At 37.4% G+C, this 17,512-nt stretch overlaps 1 protein-coding gene across 1 annotated transcript in view; it reads left to right on the forward strand.

The window, feature by feature from the left end:
* The first annotated feature begins 10,379 nt into the window (after window positions 1-10,379).
* LOC123664378 overlaps window positions 10,380-17,512 on the forward strand; it is a 28,146-nt gene continuing 21,013 nt past the window's right edge. The window contains exons 1-3 of the mRNA XM_045598922.1: window positions 10,380-10,410; window positions 11,379-11,523; window positions 12,571-12,658. Of these exons, the coding sequence (XP_045454878.1) occupies window positions 10,380-10,410; window positions 11,379-11,523; window positions 12,571-12,658 (264 nt within the window). The remainder of the gene's footprint in view (window positions 10,411-11,378; window positions 11,524-12,570; window positions 12,659-17,512) is intronic.

The following is a 17,512-nucleotide window of genomic DNA, read 5'->3' on the forward strand; positions in this document are numbered from 1 at the left end:
TTATTTAACCCAAAAACAAAAGAACAAAGAATCTAAAAATAAAACAAAAGGCTCGCAACAATAGTTCTTAAGCTCTTTCTTTCTCTTTATAAGTGTAAATTTAGAAATAAATGGATTGAATTCCTCGGATTTTTTATCGGTCAATACACTAATGAAATATCGGTCACAAATTGTTTTGGCTTGTTTCCATTGATATATATCAGGCGCTTCTCAACGGCCGACAGTAGGTAGGATAGAATTATTTGTCGGGGGCCGGTAGCACACACAGTGGCACAATGGGTGCGTTCCACTAAGCGACCGATTACCCACTCTAGTGTTCCACCTAAAGTCTGTGGTCGTCGCGAGCGACCACTCGACGTCATAGAGGACGTCTCTGTTCGCGACCACATCGCGCCCACTTCGCCCACAAAATGTAAGTGGATGAGAGTTGGCTTTCATCAAACGTGGCGGGAATTTTAAAAAAACAACTGTCAATGTCAGAATGTTATCTCTCATTCGATTCGGCCAATCCTTGCGAAATATTTACTCAAAAACCCCCACAGCTGCATTTTTTACCATGCCGCTATATTGCGAGCACACAGCGTTCAAATATGCGTTCCACCTATAAAATACACTTACAAAGCCTGCGGCGTTTTTACGTTAGTGGAACGCCAATTTCAACTGTCGTGTTTGATGGCGTTGGGGGCCTTTAGTGCAACTCACCCAATATAAACGTCCAGACTACGACAAACGTCTGTACGGCCAAAAGATTTGACAATCATAATATAATCAAAGTCTTTGCGTTTCATTGCCTTCGTGTCTTTGGCCCAAAGTTTGTCTGGAAAAGATCGCTCTTTTAGCGATAAGGTCACGTTCTGCACATTTGTATATTTTGTCATTGTTTTAATTTTTCTTTGTTTACTATTAGTATACAATAAATAATATTAATTCCTATTGTATTTAATTCGAAGACAAAAACAAACAAACGATTATTTTTTTAATAGGTGTGCTTAACATACTCACACGGTCATCTGTTCCTGAGGCCCTGAAATGTTCGGTACCAGCCGGCTAATATAGATACACATTTTGTGATAAATTCACTTGTAAATACAAAAAGACATACTAATAAATGATACTTCGATAAGATATTTATTTATTATACTTCCAGACTCGGGGTGGGAATCGAGGCCAAAATCCGTGGAGCAGAAAAGCAGGGTTAGGTTAAACTGCACCAATGGTCTAGCGTCTATTCAAATATTATGTAGTTATATATTAGTTTTATAATTAAAGTAAGATGATAACAAAAAATAGTTAAATAAATAATAAAAACAACTCATAGGTAATTAGGAGAATTGTTTTTTTTTTTTTTGTATTATTATATTAATTAATTATTTTAATCATTTTATATTATATACTATTGCAAGTTACGTATAAACGTAGTAATTTTTTTAAAAACAATTATTTTAATAATGTTATTTAAAATGTAAAAATATCAGCATATAATCTAATGGTTATTAGAAAGAGCTGAATAGATTTTGTAAATATTCCTTACATTTTTAAGAGCACTTATAGTGGGTTCCATCGCATATAGGTCTTAGTGGTAACGAGAAAGTTGACTGTCTAGCAAAGATAAATGAAGGATTGGATCTTCATGTTTTACTTGCTTTTTCAGAAAGTTAGACCAAATTTAAACTTGGTTGTTAAAATCTTAAAGAATATTTCGACCAAAGAAGTAGAGAAAAGGTTATATGGTACAAAATTATTCAAATTCAGACCCCACGTTTACTTTGGTTTATAAAAGTAAGGATTGGTAGGAAGTACATCACTACAGCACTCAAATTACGTTCAGGCCATTTTCCATCCGAAAAGTTTGCCTTCTTAATGAAAAAAGCTGAATCACCTTACTGTGATACATGCGGCTTGCTAGATGATGTACACCACATATTAAACGAATGTGTTAAATACGAAAGGGAGAGAGAATCATTGATGAAACGGTTTGGTATAAATAAATTTGATATGGGTACATTTTTATCTGTGTTAACAGAACCATTGTCTGATGCAGCAAAATTTGTTAGTTAATATGGTCTTACATCATCAATGATTCTTTCTTCATTTCTAAGACATATTGGGAATTAGGGTATGATGAGGCTGACATGTCTGTGTAGACAAAATCCCTAAAAAAGAAAAGAATAAAAAAAGAGCACTTATAATTAATTTTCTCGCTGTATCACTCGTTCTTTTGGAGAAATTGAAAACCTAAGTAAAGCAATAGTAATTATAACGCTGCGTTCATGTCTCTGAAACCAAGCAGCTGCTAAATCTGAATTCTATTCTTACAAAGAGTTTGTACAAGTGTGCCGGCAGTATAACAACAATAGACAGTTCGCTCTCAAGTTTGGCGGATAACTATCATAAGTACAATGTCAATGATAACAGTACTTGACACTTTTCTGCTACTTTTCTATTGGTACCATATACTCGACTATACCCTTCAAACACTGATACATAATGCAAACCACTGATAATGTTATTTATATTGTTATTTACGACGACGCGTTGGCGCAACGGTCACAGCACTGGTTAGTGGCTGTTGCGCTGGCGGTTGCGGGTTCAATCTCCGCACACGACAAACATTTGTATTGGCCATACAGATGTTTGCCGTGGTCTGGATCTTTGTGCAGTCCTTGTCGGTTTCCCCACCGTTCCTCGGAGAGCACGTTTATAAGCCGTCGGTCCCGGTTGTTATCATGTACACTTGATAGCGATCGTTATATCTGCCAAACCGCATTAGAGCAGCATGGTAGATTAAGCTCTGATCCTTCTCCTACATGGAGAAAGAGGCCTGCGCCCAGCATTTGGGATATTACAGGCTGAAGCGTGAAGTTAATTAAATTGTTTTTTTGTTTATAATTTTTTTTGTAAACAAAATTTATGGAGCAATAAAAAGAAGAGATGCACATAATTGTGTTTGCTCGCAAACGAAAAAAAAAACCGACTTCAATTACATCGATTAGTAATACAACGTAGGTCGACGAAAAAAGCGTCAAGTAAAAACGCATTATTAGATATAACTTGAAAAGTAGTTGTTAGATCTCAAATAATTTTAAATGGGACCAATTGACACACACCACCGTTCGATTAAAAAAAAAATTGTCGAAATCGGTCCACACGGTCAAAAGTTCTGATGTAACATACATTAAAAAAAAAATACAGTCGAATTGAGAACCTCCTCCTTTTTTGGAAGTCGGTTAAAAAGGTGACCTTATCCTAAAATGAGTGATCTTTTTTAGGTAACCTTAGTTAGAGGACAGAATTCCTAGATCTATCCCGTTGAAATTTATTACGCAAATTAATAGAAATACAAGCAAATCTAGGCAAATAGCTAGTAATAACACAAGCACACGCAATTTCAATCAAACAATAAGTAAATATCATGACATACCTAAACATCCATTAGTGATTCATACCACGAGGGACTTTACACGTGTTTGTGTATATTTATATATTAATTATATTTGTGTATGTTAAATAATTATTGTATGTGGATATAACATGGTCTTATCCATATTTTAATATTATTAACGTAATAAGTCCGTATTTTTGTGCCGTTTTTAATCTGTAATGAATATTTTAATATCGATCGATTACACTGTTTTTAGTAGCTGTTGGTTTAAAACAATGAACTTTTTTTTGAACGCCAAGAAAATCTAGTGCGTTGTGTTTGCGTTGCCCAATTTTAAGCATCCGAATTATAATTTTGAAATAAATAAGGCTTTAATTTGGACTCAAAACTTAGGTGGAATTCTCATTTGTCATCCTTGAATGGTAAACTCAGCTCCGCAGCATTCGCAGTTTGAAAAATACGACAACTGACCGACAACTGGCCTACAACCATCCTACAACATACCAACAACTGACCGATAACTGCCCGACAACTGACCGACAACTGACCGACAGCTAACCGACAACTGCACGTCTAATATATATTAGCTATTTCCATAGTGTTATGTCTTACGGTCTGTCACTGTGGGGTAATGCTACAGATATTGAGACTGTATTTATTTTGCAAAAAAGGGCTATACGCGGCATTTACGATCTTGAAGCTCGAGTCTCCTTACGGGACGTTTTTCATTAGGTAAACATATTAACAATTGCGTTGTATTTATTATATTTATAAGAAAATATGTATACTCACAATAATATTGATTGTTTTTATATAAATGGTAATTATCGCAATATGAAGAAATAACAAAATTGTAACTACAATTTTCCAACTGCACAAAGTAAACGTCCCTTTTCTGGGTTATGATATTCGCATGTATAATAAAATCCCACATCCTATCCTATCTTTAATTCCCCTCAGGATCTATATTCTTGTTTCTTTCTTGGGTTATGGTATTCGCGTGAATAATAAAATTCCACAAACGATATTGAAATTGTCTGACAATAAATTTAAAGTTTGTATGAAAAAGAAATTAATAGATAAAGCTTATTATTCGGTCCAGGATTACATAAATGATAAAGACGTGTGAACTTAGTGACGCTGTATTTCATGCAAGATATTACTAATTTTGTACTAAAACACAGTCATTATCAAAAGAGTAACTGCGTAATTTGTTGCCAATTCTTCTCTACAGAATCTACATTCCGAATTTAAATATAATAGTCACTTTAAAAAAAATAATTTGTTAAAGGACGATTCGAAAGAGCTTTTGAAGCCTATTTGAATAAAATTATTATTGATTTTGATTTTGACAGACGCCTGATATAGCTATTAGCTAAATATTCATCAAAACAAAAGAAAAAACTATAAAGAGTTGTCAGTTTATATGTTTTTATGGTTCCTATGAATACTATTTATTTCTAAAAAAAATTGAAGTGATTTCCTTTCATTTTGAAGTTTCCGATATTTTGGCGACACTCAAGTGAGTCTGCCGCGATCTCTGCAACATTTCTGAAGTAGTAACTCCTGTAGAATCAAAAGTACTCAGTTTATAGTAATCATCATCGAAATTGTCAATATTATTCGAGGTATTATTCTTCCACCACGCTATGTCATTTTCCCTAAGTAAAAACTGTAATATTGTAAAGTTGAGGTACTTCTACAGCCGAGCTACTAAAAATTTTAACCAGGATATTTCAGGCACAACACTACTCGTATCTTAAAAAACTTTTTCTACTGTTTTTATTATAAATTAATATTATTATTATTGTAGTTTACATTTAGTAATTCATGTAAATAAATACTACAACATGTACTAATAATTATGTTTATTTTTATTTTAGACATTTGAAAAAGAGAAATAGAAATTACATTAATTAAACAAAAGAAAATTAAACGAACAATTCTTAACATATATTTTGTTACTATACAAACTTTTTACTCGTGTTTTCGTATAGATAAGAAAATTTTTAAGTTTAACTAAGTAAATTATCACATCTAATTAAAAAAAAAATCTCTAAACAACTAAATGCAAACTGGAGTAAAATTTATTACTAAAACAATACGATAAGAAATATTAATCCAAACATTACGTGGAAAATTTTATTTTAATTTTCAAAATATAAATGAGACTGCAGCATCTTCGGTGCGACAAAGCCACCCTGCGGTCACCAACCCGCCTGCCCAGTGTGATGACTATGGGCAACACACATGAGTTCACTCCATTTTTGGCGCGAACTTGTGGAGGCCTATGTCCAGCTGTGGACTGTGTTAGGCTGAAGTGATCACGATGAACTGAAATTAGACTGTTCAACCCATTTCTATAAATTTTTCACTCATAGATAAATCAAGTAACTAATAAATGATTGGTTACAATGACAAAAAAGGCTTCAAATTTCATGCTAAGAGTCATTACATTGAGACACACATAATCACTGATGTCGACATTATTAGTAGGTAACTAGGTACAAATTGGACTTAATTCTGAAGTACATCATGCTACTATCATACCATTTTTTTTTAATTCTTTAATTTTTTTTTAGGGACTTTTGTCTACACAGACATGCCAGCCCCATAATACCATTTATTAATTATATAATATTCTTTTATGTGTGTGACCGTGTCAATATTTATGTTAGGCCTGTTTATACTGTTGCGTTACCTGCCTTAGTATAAATAGGTTTTAAGCACATTTTTGTTGTCATTTTACAAATTAGATAGTATAAATTAAATAATTATCGTTAATGTGTTGCTTCCACCGATATCTTAATATGGATTTTACTTAAAACAATTGGTTAAATACTCCAGTATATTACAAGACTAGCGACCCGCCTCGGCTTCGCACGGTTGCAAAAAATATCAGTGTTCCTCTATTATATTATGCATGTATTATACATATAAACCTTCCTTCAATCACTCTATCTATTTAAAAAAAAACCGCATCAAAATCCGTTGCGTAGTTTTAAAGATTTAAGCATACATAGGGACAGAGAAAGCGACTTTGTTTTATACTATGTAGTAACTCCTCATTACATACATATTATATTTTTATTAGGTAATCGTAATAAAAACAATTTACGAATTTAACTGAGGATTTCCTGTTCAAAATATGAAGTAGCCTGACTAGGGTGGTACCTCGACCTTACAGAAGATCACAGCTAAATAATACTGTTTTCAAGCAGTGTTGTGTTCCTGTTAGTGAGTAAGGTGACCAGAGCTCCTGGGGGAATAGGGGATAGGGTCGGCAACGCGCTTGCGATGCTACTGGTGTTACAGGCGTCTATAAGCTACGGTAATCGCTTACAATCAGGTGAGCCGTACGATTGTTTGTTAACATAGTTATATAAAAAACAAAATGTTTTCTTATTTTAATATACATATTTTGAACTAAAGTCAATAACCTACTATCACAGCGATGTCTGAAGAGCTGATAACCTAATTGAAGCGAGTAACGTTGGACAAATAACTTCTTAACTATGCATTTATATTGACATGTACATACATATGTACGTAAATAATGATTTGATAAGATAAGCCGTCCAATATTTCTCATAATATTGACCGTCTGTCTGCTCATAGACTCTCGAGACTAAAAATAAATACTTACTACTGCTTTCACTAAGATTGACTCCTGTGTCGGGGGTCCGCCAATACACACAAGCACAAACGCCCAGACAATCCTAAACTTCTGTATCACTTCAGCCTATCGTAGTCGGCTGCTGGACATAGGCCTCCACAAGTTCGCACCAAAAATGGCGTGAATTCATGTGTGTTGCCCATAGTCGTCACGCTGGGCAGGCGGGTTGGTGACGGCAGCGCTGAATTTGTCGCACCGAACATGCTGTTGCTCGTCTTCGGCTTGTGTATTTCAAAGCCAGCAGTTGGATGGTTATCCCGCCCTCGGTTGGCATTTTAAATTCCAAGCTGTTAGTGGAACTGCGTTATACCTTAGTCGCCTCTTACGACACCCACGGGAAGAGAGGGTGTGGCTAAATTCTTTACTGCCGTAAGCACACAGCAGACTCCTGTATGACCTTTACAAATGTGTGTGTGACCACTGTGATAATGTATTGTCATTATAAAGGCCATCTAATGAGACTTCCGTTTTAATTTTATCCTGCCTTTCTTCTTCACTATCCTTTCTTTTATTATCCTTTAATCACTGCAGCCTATCGCAGTCCACTGTTGGACATAGGCCTCCACAAGTTCACGACAAAAACGGCGTGAACTGATGTGTGTTGCCCATAGTCACCACGCTGGGCAGGCGGGTTGGTGACCGCAGGGCAGTTCTTTACCCACGCTGGGCACTTTTTAGTAGGGGAAAATCTATGGGTTCGCGTCACCGACATGCTTATAGCAGTATATCTGTAGCTACATCTGACGTATTGTGCAACATTAGTGCTGTGTATATCTTATAAGTGAAATTGAATGGATTTAGTGAAAAGTTCAATGTGTATATACTGTGCATTTTTGAAATAGTGTTTTTGTTTGATTATTGTTGAAAGTACTAAGTTTTCACTTCTATCGGCAGTCTCTATAACTGCCTTTTTCCAGACACCCCTTGGACAAAGGTTTTTCATTGAAACTGTTGCAAGAATGCAAAATATTAAACATAGTAAGAATATTGGCATTATCATTATAACTAGGTCACATTTAAGACCTATCAGCTTCCTGATTCGTAACTTGCAGAACATATTCTGTGTTGCGCTGCGGAATATTTGCCTAATTACTAAAAATATCTTTATTGATATCAATAATTTGCAGGATCGATAATTTATCGGTGACGGTAAAGATTTATTATCAGATACAGGTTAATTATTTGCCACCCTCATTATAAAATATGGGTCATTCTACCTGTCTTGGCTCGAATGTGCTTTTTTTAAATATGGCCTAAACAAAATTTCATACCTGTCAAATATTTTAAGCGCACTTTGTTTGAGAAGTCAATAGCAAACGCATTCGTATTCGCGAATGTCGTAATTCCTACATTAATTACATGACTAATAGATATACAATTGCTTAACTTTTCCGCAGTACAGCTCATAAACAACTTATAAATGTTGCTTCGTTCTATCAAAAATGAATTTCCATACTAAAATTAAAAAGAGGAGAGATTTGATTGTTTGTTTACATTAAATAGGCTCCGAAACTACTGAACCGATTTGAAAAATTCTTTAACTGTTGGGAAGCTATACTATCGGTGGCGGTAGGTCAGGGATCTAAAAATCTTTTATACGTAAGATTGCCATCCAGCCTCGGATGAGGTTTGCGGACAACCGGGATGATGCGCGAACGTGGGGAAGGCTATGTCCAGCAGTAGACTGTGATAGGCTGATGTGATGATGTGATGTGATTATAAAAAAAAATATAGCTGTATCAGTCGGCTGTTACATAAAACTTAAGCAGTGGTGAAGCGTGGTTTTTAGCCGGTTTTAACCGTGGTTTTTCATTTTATTTTTTTATCAAATTAATTTAACACGCTCATTGCAATCACATTTTTAATTATGTTCATTAATCGACTTCAATAAACGAGAAGATTCATAATTCTACTATATTTTTATTAACCGACTTTCAAAAAGGAGAAGTTTCGCAATTCGGTTGTATTTTTTTATGTATGTTTTACAGTTATAAGGTAACACATGGGTAACACATAAAAATACAGTCGAACTGAGAATCTTAACCTTTTTTTGAAGTTGGTTAAAAAGTGCTCTTGAAACGTTCTTGAATGAAGAAAGTGTTGATTTTGATTTGAGCGATGCCTAAACTGTTATTTATATCTTTAATGCGCTTGTATTTTGTATTATAACATATGCTACTGATCCATTTGTCATAATTCAATAAACAATTATTTTGTCATTTATCTCGATGATAATAATTAATGTTTTAAACTACCAACAAATTAACCTTTACTGGTACACATTATTACTTCATCTATATATATATTTTTTTTATTAATACATTTTAATAGTTGAGTGTAGTGATATCGGTGTCAGCTGTTATCATAGATATCTGACAGCGATCGTTACTTAAAGTATGGAACACATCAGCCAGTAGTGAAGCAGCCTGGTTGATAAAGCTCTGACCCTTTTCCTACATGGGGAAAGCGGCCTATGCCCAGCAGTGGGATTTTACTGGCTGAATCAAGAAATCTTTCAAAAGAATTCGTGCCTAGTTAGTTACTAATAAAAATTCATAAACAAAAAACTGATTTGTTTTGTATTATTTTTAAATTTTTGTTCAATAACATTTTTTTTTGCAATAAATCGCTTGGTTTGGTTATTTTATATGAGTATGACAGCACATTATGTATTAAAATAAAATTAAATATATTATTAAATATATTCGTGAAAGTTCAATATTAATAAATTGTGATTCAGAGTTTCTAATTATATGTTAATTGTTAAATACTCTTTTTTAACCGACTTCAAAAAAGGAGGAAGTTACTCAATTCGACCTTATATGTATATATTTTTTTTTATGTATGTTCGGAGATAACTTCGGCGTTTATGAACCGTGTTTGATAATTCTTTTTTTTTTTGTTTTAATGATGATATCCCAAGTGTGGTACCATGATGAGGAATCTAGGATCTGGTGATGGAATCCTAGAGAAACCGAGGGGAAACCTCGAAAATCGAAGTGACGACTAGAGCATTTGTTAACCTTTTTTCGTCTACTTATGTTGTATTACTCGTCGATGTAATTGAAGTCGGTTTATTTTCGTTTGCTAGCAAATACAATTATTGTCTGTAGGGTTGTCTTTCTGTATTGCCTGTTTTGACCTACCTCAATATTAATACATCTATTGATGGGAAAATAACTTAATAAATTATTCTTGTATCTAATTAATATTACAAATACGTATTTTATTGTTCAAACAGGTACCGAGCGCTAGATGAATGTTGTGTAAGTGGTAAACGTGGAACTGTTCATATACTATGAACGTAACTTACGTCACACCATGGATCCTCAAGAATTAGTACCATTGGAGTGTGAGTATACAGTTGATGTATTTGTATGTATATGTTTATTTATCAATATTATTATATTCATTAGTATTAAAATGATTACAGACTAGCCCATTGGCGCAATTTGCAGTGACTCTGCTTTGAGTTGTGAACTTGATTCCAGCCCCAAGTCTGAGTGTTGTATCTATTTATATTTATTTAGGAAAATGTAGCTATATCAGTCAGACTATTACCTATAACACAAGCATTAAGTTGCTCACCTTAAATCCACAACCTCAGAGAGCAGTGACGCTGCATTTTGCGCTAACAAGCGAATCCTTGTTATATGTTTACTGTTATTTTTGTATACACCTAGGTTGGCAAACAATTGTACGGCTCACCTGATGGTAAGCGATCACTGTAGCCTATAAACGCCTGCAACGCGTCTTAATTCTAGAAAACTTGGTGCAATTCTGTCATTATTTTTGACTGTGGTTCTTGAAATTTTATTTAAGGTTACGTTTCCAAAGTTTAAATGAACAAAAATAATAAAAATTAAACACAATAACCGAAAAATGGTTACAGTTTGACCAAATGTCTAGATTTCTCTTAAATGCCCATAATTTTCAAACTGCATGGGATAGATTTTTTTTTCTGATTTTTCTCATGATGGTTACAATCAATCCTGTCACCCCGTTTTGGCTTGACTTGAGTTCTGGGACACCCTATATATATATTTTTTATAAACTTTTTTATACAATACATTGTGGTTGAGCCTTCTCAGCCAGTATGTCGCTATTATTCTTTATAACACAGATTTAGAGACATTACTATATCGTAAAAAAATAAAAATAAAAAAGAAAATTATAAAATAATTAGACTATTCAAATCTTTTATCTTGACGACGAGGCTAAGTGCATATGCGTGTGTGCGTGTATGTATTTGTGTTATTGTGTTGTGTATGATGTGGTTGCTTCAAGTAACTGTAGGTTTAAGTAAAATGTACGTTTCAGCTGGACTTCCCCGACACCGTCCCACACGCCAGCTCAGTCAATATGCCTCACGATCGTGTTACAAAGGACCCATCAGGTTGTGTCGTCTGTTAGCTCTCATGATTGTACTGCCGTGTTTCTTCATATTTATGCCACTGTATATGAGGTAAGATGAGCGAATATTTATTTATTATTTTATTCATTTATGTTCTCTATTTCTCAGTTTTATGTATGCTAAGGTTTCATCATGCATATCAATTAATTTTATTTAAATTACTTGTTACTATATAACTGCTACGGTACACGAGTGTCTAATCCGCAGTGCCAACATCTTCTCCGATATTTTTTTTTTACTTTCCCGTCGCTTCTCGATGTCTAATATGCTTAGATCTTTAAAATTACGCATCGGATTTTGATGCGGTTTTCTTTTGTAAATAGAGTGATTGCAGAGGAAGGTTTTTATGTTTAAATACATGTATGATATAGTAGAAACACTGATAGTTTCTGCAACCGTGCAAAGCCGGGGCGGGTCGCTAGTATATGATAATAGTATTCCGTTAGTTCGTCTTGTGTAAGAAATCCTCGAATCCAGAACATTTCTGATATCTAGGAGTTTATTTAAAATAAAAAAGATTTTTTTTATACGATGATAGGCTTGCGTTTGACCACTATTACACCTGATGATAAGTGAAAATGCGGTCGAAGATGGAGCACGCTTACCTAGAAGTAACCTATTCACTTGCGACTTAAAGTTCCCCAGGTTAGAGTTTTCTGGAAACACAGACGCTGGTAGAGAGTTCCATTCTTTGGCTGTACGGATCAAGAATGTACTAGCGAATCGCTTAGTGCGTATAAGGGGAATCTCAACTATATATGGGTGGCGTAACGCAGAGCGTCTGGTTGTACGATGATATAAAATAACAACGATATTAGTTTACATTATATATACATTATCAAACACATTTGACTAGCCCGTTGGCGCAGTTTGTAGCTACCCTGCTTTCTGCTCCGGGGTTTGTGGGTTCGATTCCCATCCCGAGTCTGGGTGTAATATATATATTTATTTATATGTACTATTTATATGTATGTATGTTTATCGAATAAAAAAAATGTAGCTATACCAGTCGGCTGTTACCTATAACACAAGCATTAAGTTGCTTACTCTAGGAACAAACGACCGTGTGCACGTTGTAAAAAAAAACTTTATTTTCAGATACCGCGTGTTTTCCGGTCAGATGTACCCAATGAGCATGACTGACATGCGTCTGATCGACAGCAAGATATCACCCACTTGGTGCCAGGTAGGTCTGTACAGGTGACATATTCTGAAGCTTTTTGAAAGATAAAAAAAAATATGACTTCATTTTACATTGGCGAGTTATACAAGTTAGTAGTTTAAGTTGTCTGGAAAAGACCGCTTTTGTACACTGTTTTTTATATGAAATACTAGCGACCCGCCCCGGCTTCGCACGGGTGCAATGCTGATACTAAATATACTACATAATGTCTTTATTTATAGCGAGAAGCTGGCTTATAGCATGGTTATTAACATAATAACAACAACATTCAAATATGCGTCGTTAGATTACACGTTGTTACAGAATGCGTTGAAGAAGTAAAGGTTCACTGCTCGTTCCCCGTAGGTGATAGCGTGATATTACGTAGCCTATATGTTGACCCGACTTCTTAATAATATTCGTGCCAAATTTGAAGTAAATCCATGCAGTACTTTTTGAGTTTATCCCGGACATACATACAGAGAAACAGACAAAAATTCTAAAAACTATATTTTTGGCTTCGGTATCGATTGTAGATCACACCCCAAGTATTCTCTTAAAAAAATATTCAATGTACAGTTTTGACTTTCCTACCATTTTATTATATGTATAGATGTTATTGTGTTGATTGTTGTTGTGTACAATAAAGAGTATTGTATTGTGTATTGTAACATATGTAGCCAAAAATATAATCAATTAAAAAACGCTTTATTTGGGATAGCGCAAAAAGTATTCGTCGCTTCAACCTGTTATACCCCACTGCTGGGCATAGGCCTCTTTCTCCATGTACGAGAAGGATCAGAGCAGAAATTTGACTCAACTCTGTCACTCACCTTAACGACACCGTTTGACCAATTTAATCGTAATAAATTAGAACGCCGTCTGAAGGGCTTACTTCAACTGGTCAATATGAAAAAGGCAATTTAAATTATTTTAATTTTAAATAGCTTTAGATGTTTCATTTATTTATTTAATTATTTATTATACCATATTAAGGATTTATTTTGATTTTCCCTCTAAAATAGTTTTGTAGGAAATTTAAAAATAATTCTATAATTAGTATATAATGCAAAAAAACAGTCATTTAAATTATGAGAATTCTAAGAATTTGTGTAGATTGTAACGAATCGATTATAATTATTCATTGTACATTAATTAGTTAAGCCTAATAAATGAGAATTCTTGATAGTGTTACTTTAACTATTTTATATTTTTATAAAGTTGTTAAGTAAATATATAAAAATAATAAATATGTGCCGTGTGGTTACGGCACTAAAGAATTTAGCCACCCCATCTCTTCCCGTGGGTGTCGTAAGAGGCGACTAAGGGATAGCACAGTTCCACTACCACCTTGGAACTTAAAAGGCCGACCGATGGCGGGATAGCCATCCAACTGCTGGCTTTTTAAATGCACAGACCGAGGACGGGCAGCAGCGTCTTCGGTGCGACAAAGTCAGCCCTGCGGTCACCAACCCGCCTGCCCAGCGTGGTGACTATGGGCAAAAATCCCCATGAGTTCGAACCTAAAAATAAGGCCCTCAGTTCCCGGCAGCCCCACTATTCCCGGCTACGGCAGCGGCCGTGGTAACGGTGGGGTAGAGGGTGCTAAGAATCACCGGGGTACGGGAGGCTGCCATAGAAAAATATTCCTGGCTACGTATAATGGACGCACGCTACGGTTGGACCATCACCTCACCGAACTTGAGGTAGAACTTAGTCACATTAAGTGGAGCATACTGGGGTTGTCTGAAGTCCGAAGAGAGGGAGAGGACACGATGATCCTGGACTCCGGGCACTTGTTCTACTTCCGTGAAGGTGATGGGCTTTCCCAAGGTGGCGTCGGTTTTCTGGTTCACAAGACTCTCACTAACAACGTTGTGGAAGTCAGTAGTGTGTCGACCCGGGTAGTGTACCTTGTACTTAAGCTCACCGACAGGTACTCCCTGAAAGTGATACAGGTATATGCGCCGACCTCGGCACACTCTGACGATGAAGTCGAAGCCTTGTATGAAGATATTACAAGGGCCATACATGGCACTACTTCGACCTTCTACAGCGTTGTTATGGGAGACTTCAACGCTAAAGTGGGAGTACAAGGCCGCGACGGATCGAGCATCGGACCACACGGATTGGGGCACAGGAATCACAGGGGGCAGACGCTTGTCAACTTCCTCGAATCGGAGGGGCTCTTCTTGATGAACTCATTTTTTGAGAAGAAGCCCCAAAGGAGGTGGACATGGCAAAGCCCCGATACTGTGACGAGGAACGAGATAGATTTCATCATAGCGGATAAAAGGCATATATTCAGAGATGTCTCAGTGGTTAACAGGTTTAACACCGGCAGCGACCACCGGCTAGTACGGGGCACTCTGAATATATGTCTCCGAAAGGAGCGGACCCGCTTGATGAAATCTACTCTCCGACCTACGCTGCCCCAAATACTATGTGGCTCCGAGCAGTTTCAGTTGGAACTCCAAAACCGATTCGATTCGCTGGAAACTACTAGCGACGTGGACGAGATAACCGACAACGTGGTGAAGACGGTGTGTACACTGGGTCGCAGGCACTTTCCACCAACAAAGCCAACGAAGCAGTCCAAACTTTCTCCCGAAGCCTTGGATCTGATGCGGCAGAGGCGCGAGTTGCCGGCTGCTTCGCCAGAACAGAGGGCTCTTTCCAAGAGGGTACGGAAAATTATTCGCCGAGACCTCCGCTGCTCAAATACGAGAGAGGTTGCTACTCTGATTGAGCAGAATAGGGGGTCCAAAGTTTTCCAAAGACCATTGGGGAGAAGCCTTCTTGCGAAGCTTAAAACAGCAGATGGCAGAACCGTCTGCTCTCGCCCTCAGGTCCGAGAAGAGGTTGAGAATTTTTATGGACAGCTGTACTCGTCGAGCGCACGCAAGCCTGCGACTTGGGACACCGAAGATCCACGGGCACCATTGTTGCGCCATTATTCGGAGTGTATCCCGGACTTCGAAGAGGATGAGATTGGTGCAGCGCTCGGGCAGCTTAAAAACGGAAGGGCCCCGGGGGATGACGGAGTTACCACTGAACTCCTTAAAGCCGCAGGGCGACCTGTCCTGAAAGCCTTGGCAAGACTATTTAACGCCGTCATCCACCGAGGTACCACGCCGGAGGCGTGGTCCAGGAGTGTGGTGGTGCTGTTACGTCTATAAGCTGTTTTCGAGGGTTGTTACGAATCGTCTCGCCAGAAGACTCGACGAATTCCAACCACCAGAGCAGGCTGGGTTTCGAAATGGCTACAGCACCGTGGACCACATCCATACTGTTCGGCAGATTATCCAAAAGACGGAAGAATATAATCAACCGCTGTGTATGGCATTTGTGGACTACGAGAAAGCCTTCGACTCCGTCGAGACCTGGGCTGTCCTGGACTCTCTGCAGAGATGTCATATCGACTGGCGATATATCGAGGTACTAAAATCTATGTACGACGCGGCGACGATGACCGTTCATGTCAATGACCAAAGAACAAGACCTATTTCCCTCCGGCGCGGGGTAAGACAGGGGGATGTAATATCACCGAAACTGTTTACCACTGCGCTAGAGGATGTTTTTAAGACCTTGGATTGGGGGGAACGGGGCATCAACGTCAATGGTGAATTCATCTCTCACCTTCGTTTCGCCGACGATATTGTCATCTTTGCGGAGACGCTGGATGAGTTAGGCCAAATGCTGGCCGGCCTAAACGAGTCCTCCCGACGTGTCGGTCTCTGTATGAACTTGGATAAGACGAAAGTTATGTTTAACAACCAAGTCATACCGATACCGGTATCGGTCGATGGTACCCTTCTCGAAGTTGTTCAGGATTATATTTACCTAGGCCATACTATCCAACTAGGCCGCAACAACTTCGAGAAGGAGGCCGATAGGAGGATTCGGTTGGGCTGGGCGGCGTTTGGCAGACTCCGTCGAGTCTTCACTTCGAAGATTCCGCAATGCTTGAAGACAAAAGTTTTCGAGCAATGCGTCCTGCCTGTGTTAACATACGGAGCCGAGACGTGGACACTGACCAAGGGACTGGTCCACAAGTTTAAAGTCGCTCAACGTGCAATGGAACGGGCTATGCTTGGGGTCTCTCTCAAAGACAGGATTAGAAATGAGACTATCCGCGAGAGAACGAAAGTAACCGACATAGCCCACAGAATTAGCAAGTTGAAGTGGCAGTGGGCTGGTCATCTGTGTCGCAGGACCGATGGCCGTTGGAGTAGACGGGTCCTAGAGTGGAGACCGCGTCTTGGCAAACGCAGTGTGGGACGTCCTCCGGCCCGTTGGACCGACGATCTACGTAAGATTGCCGGTGTAGGCTGGATGAGGATTGCGGAAGACCGGGATGTGTGGCGCGAACTTGGGGAGGCCTATGTCCAGCAGTGGACTGTGATAGGCTGAAGTGAAGTAAAGAAGTAAATATGATTTATATATAAAACTTGTGGTAATTTTGAGTTACCTATATTGCGACCCTAGAAAGTCCCTTACAAATCTCTAAAAAAGGCAGTGCTACTCCACTCCAAATTTGTAGTACCTGGATTCTTTACCAACATAGTGCGCAGGTCCAACTTTTCCTTCTATTTTGCTGCTGTCGGTGAAAATAAGTAGTCCAACTCTTCGGTGGTCTTTATATACTTAAGGGGTCTTTTAAAGCAGGTCCTCACAGCACTCGTACTTGATTGTCTCTTTATTAATAATAATAATAATAATACTTTATTTCAGACTAGATTTTAAGTCCATATTGGGTTAGTACAATAAAACAACATTTAGAATAAAAAAAACAAAACAAAATTAAATTAAAAAATCAATAAGTAAAAATAAAATTAAATAAAGTAAAAGTAAAATCAAAAATCAAAAATCAAAAAA

Source organism: Melitaea cinxia, chromosome 22 (assembly GCF_905220565.1).
Source record: "Melitaea cinxia chromosome 22, ilMelCinx1.1, whole genome shotgun sequence".
NCBI classification, from domain to species: Eukaryota; Metazoa; Arthropoda; class Insecta; order Lepidoptera; family Nymphalidae; genus Melitaea; species Melitaea cinxia.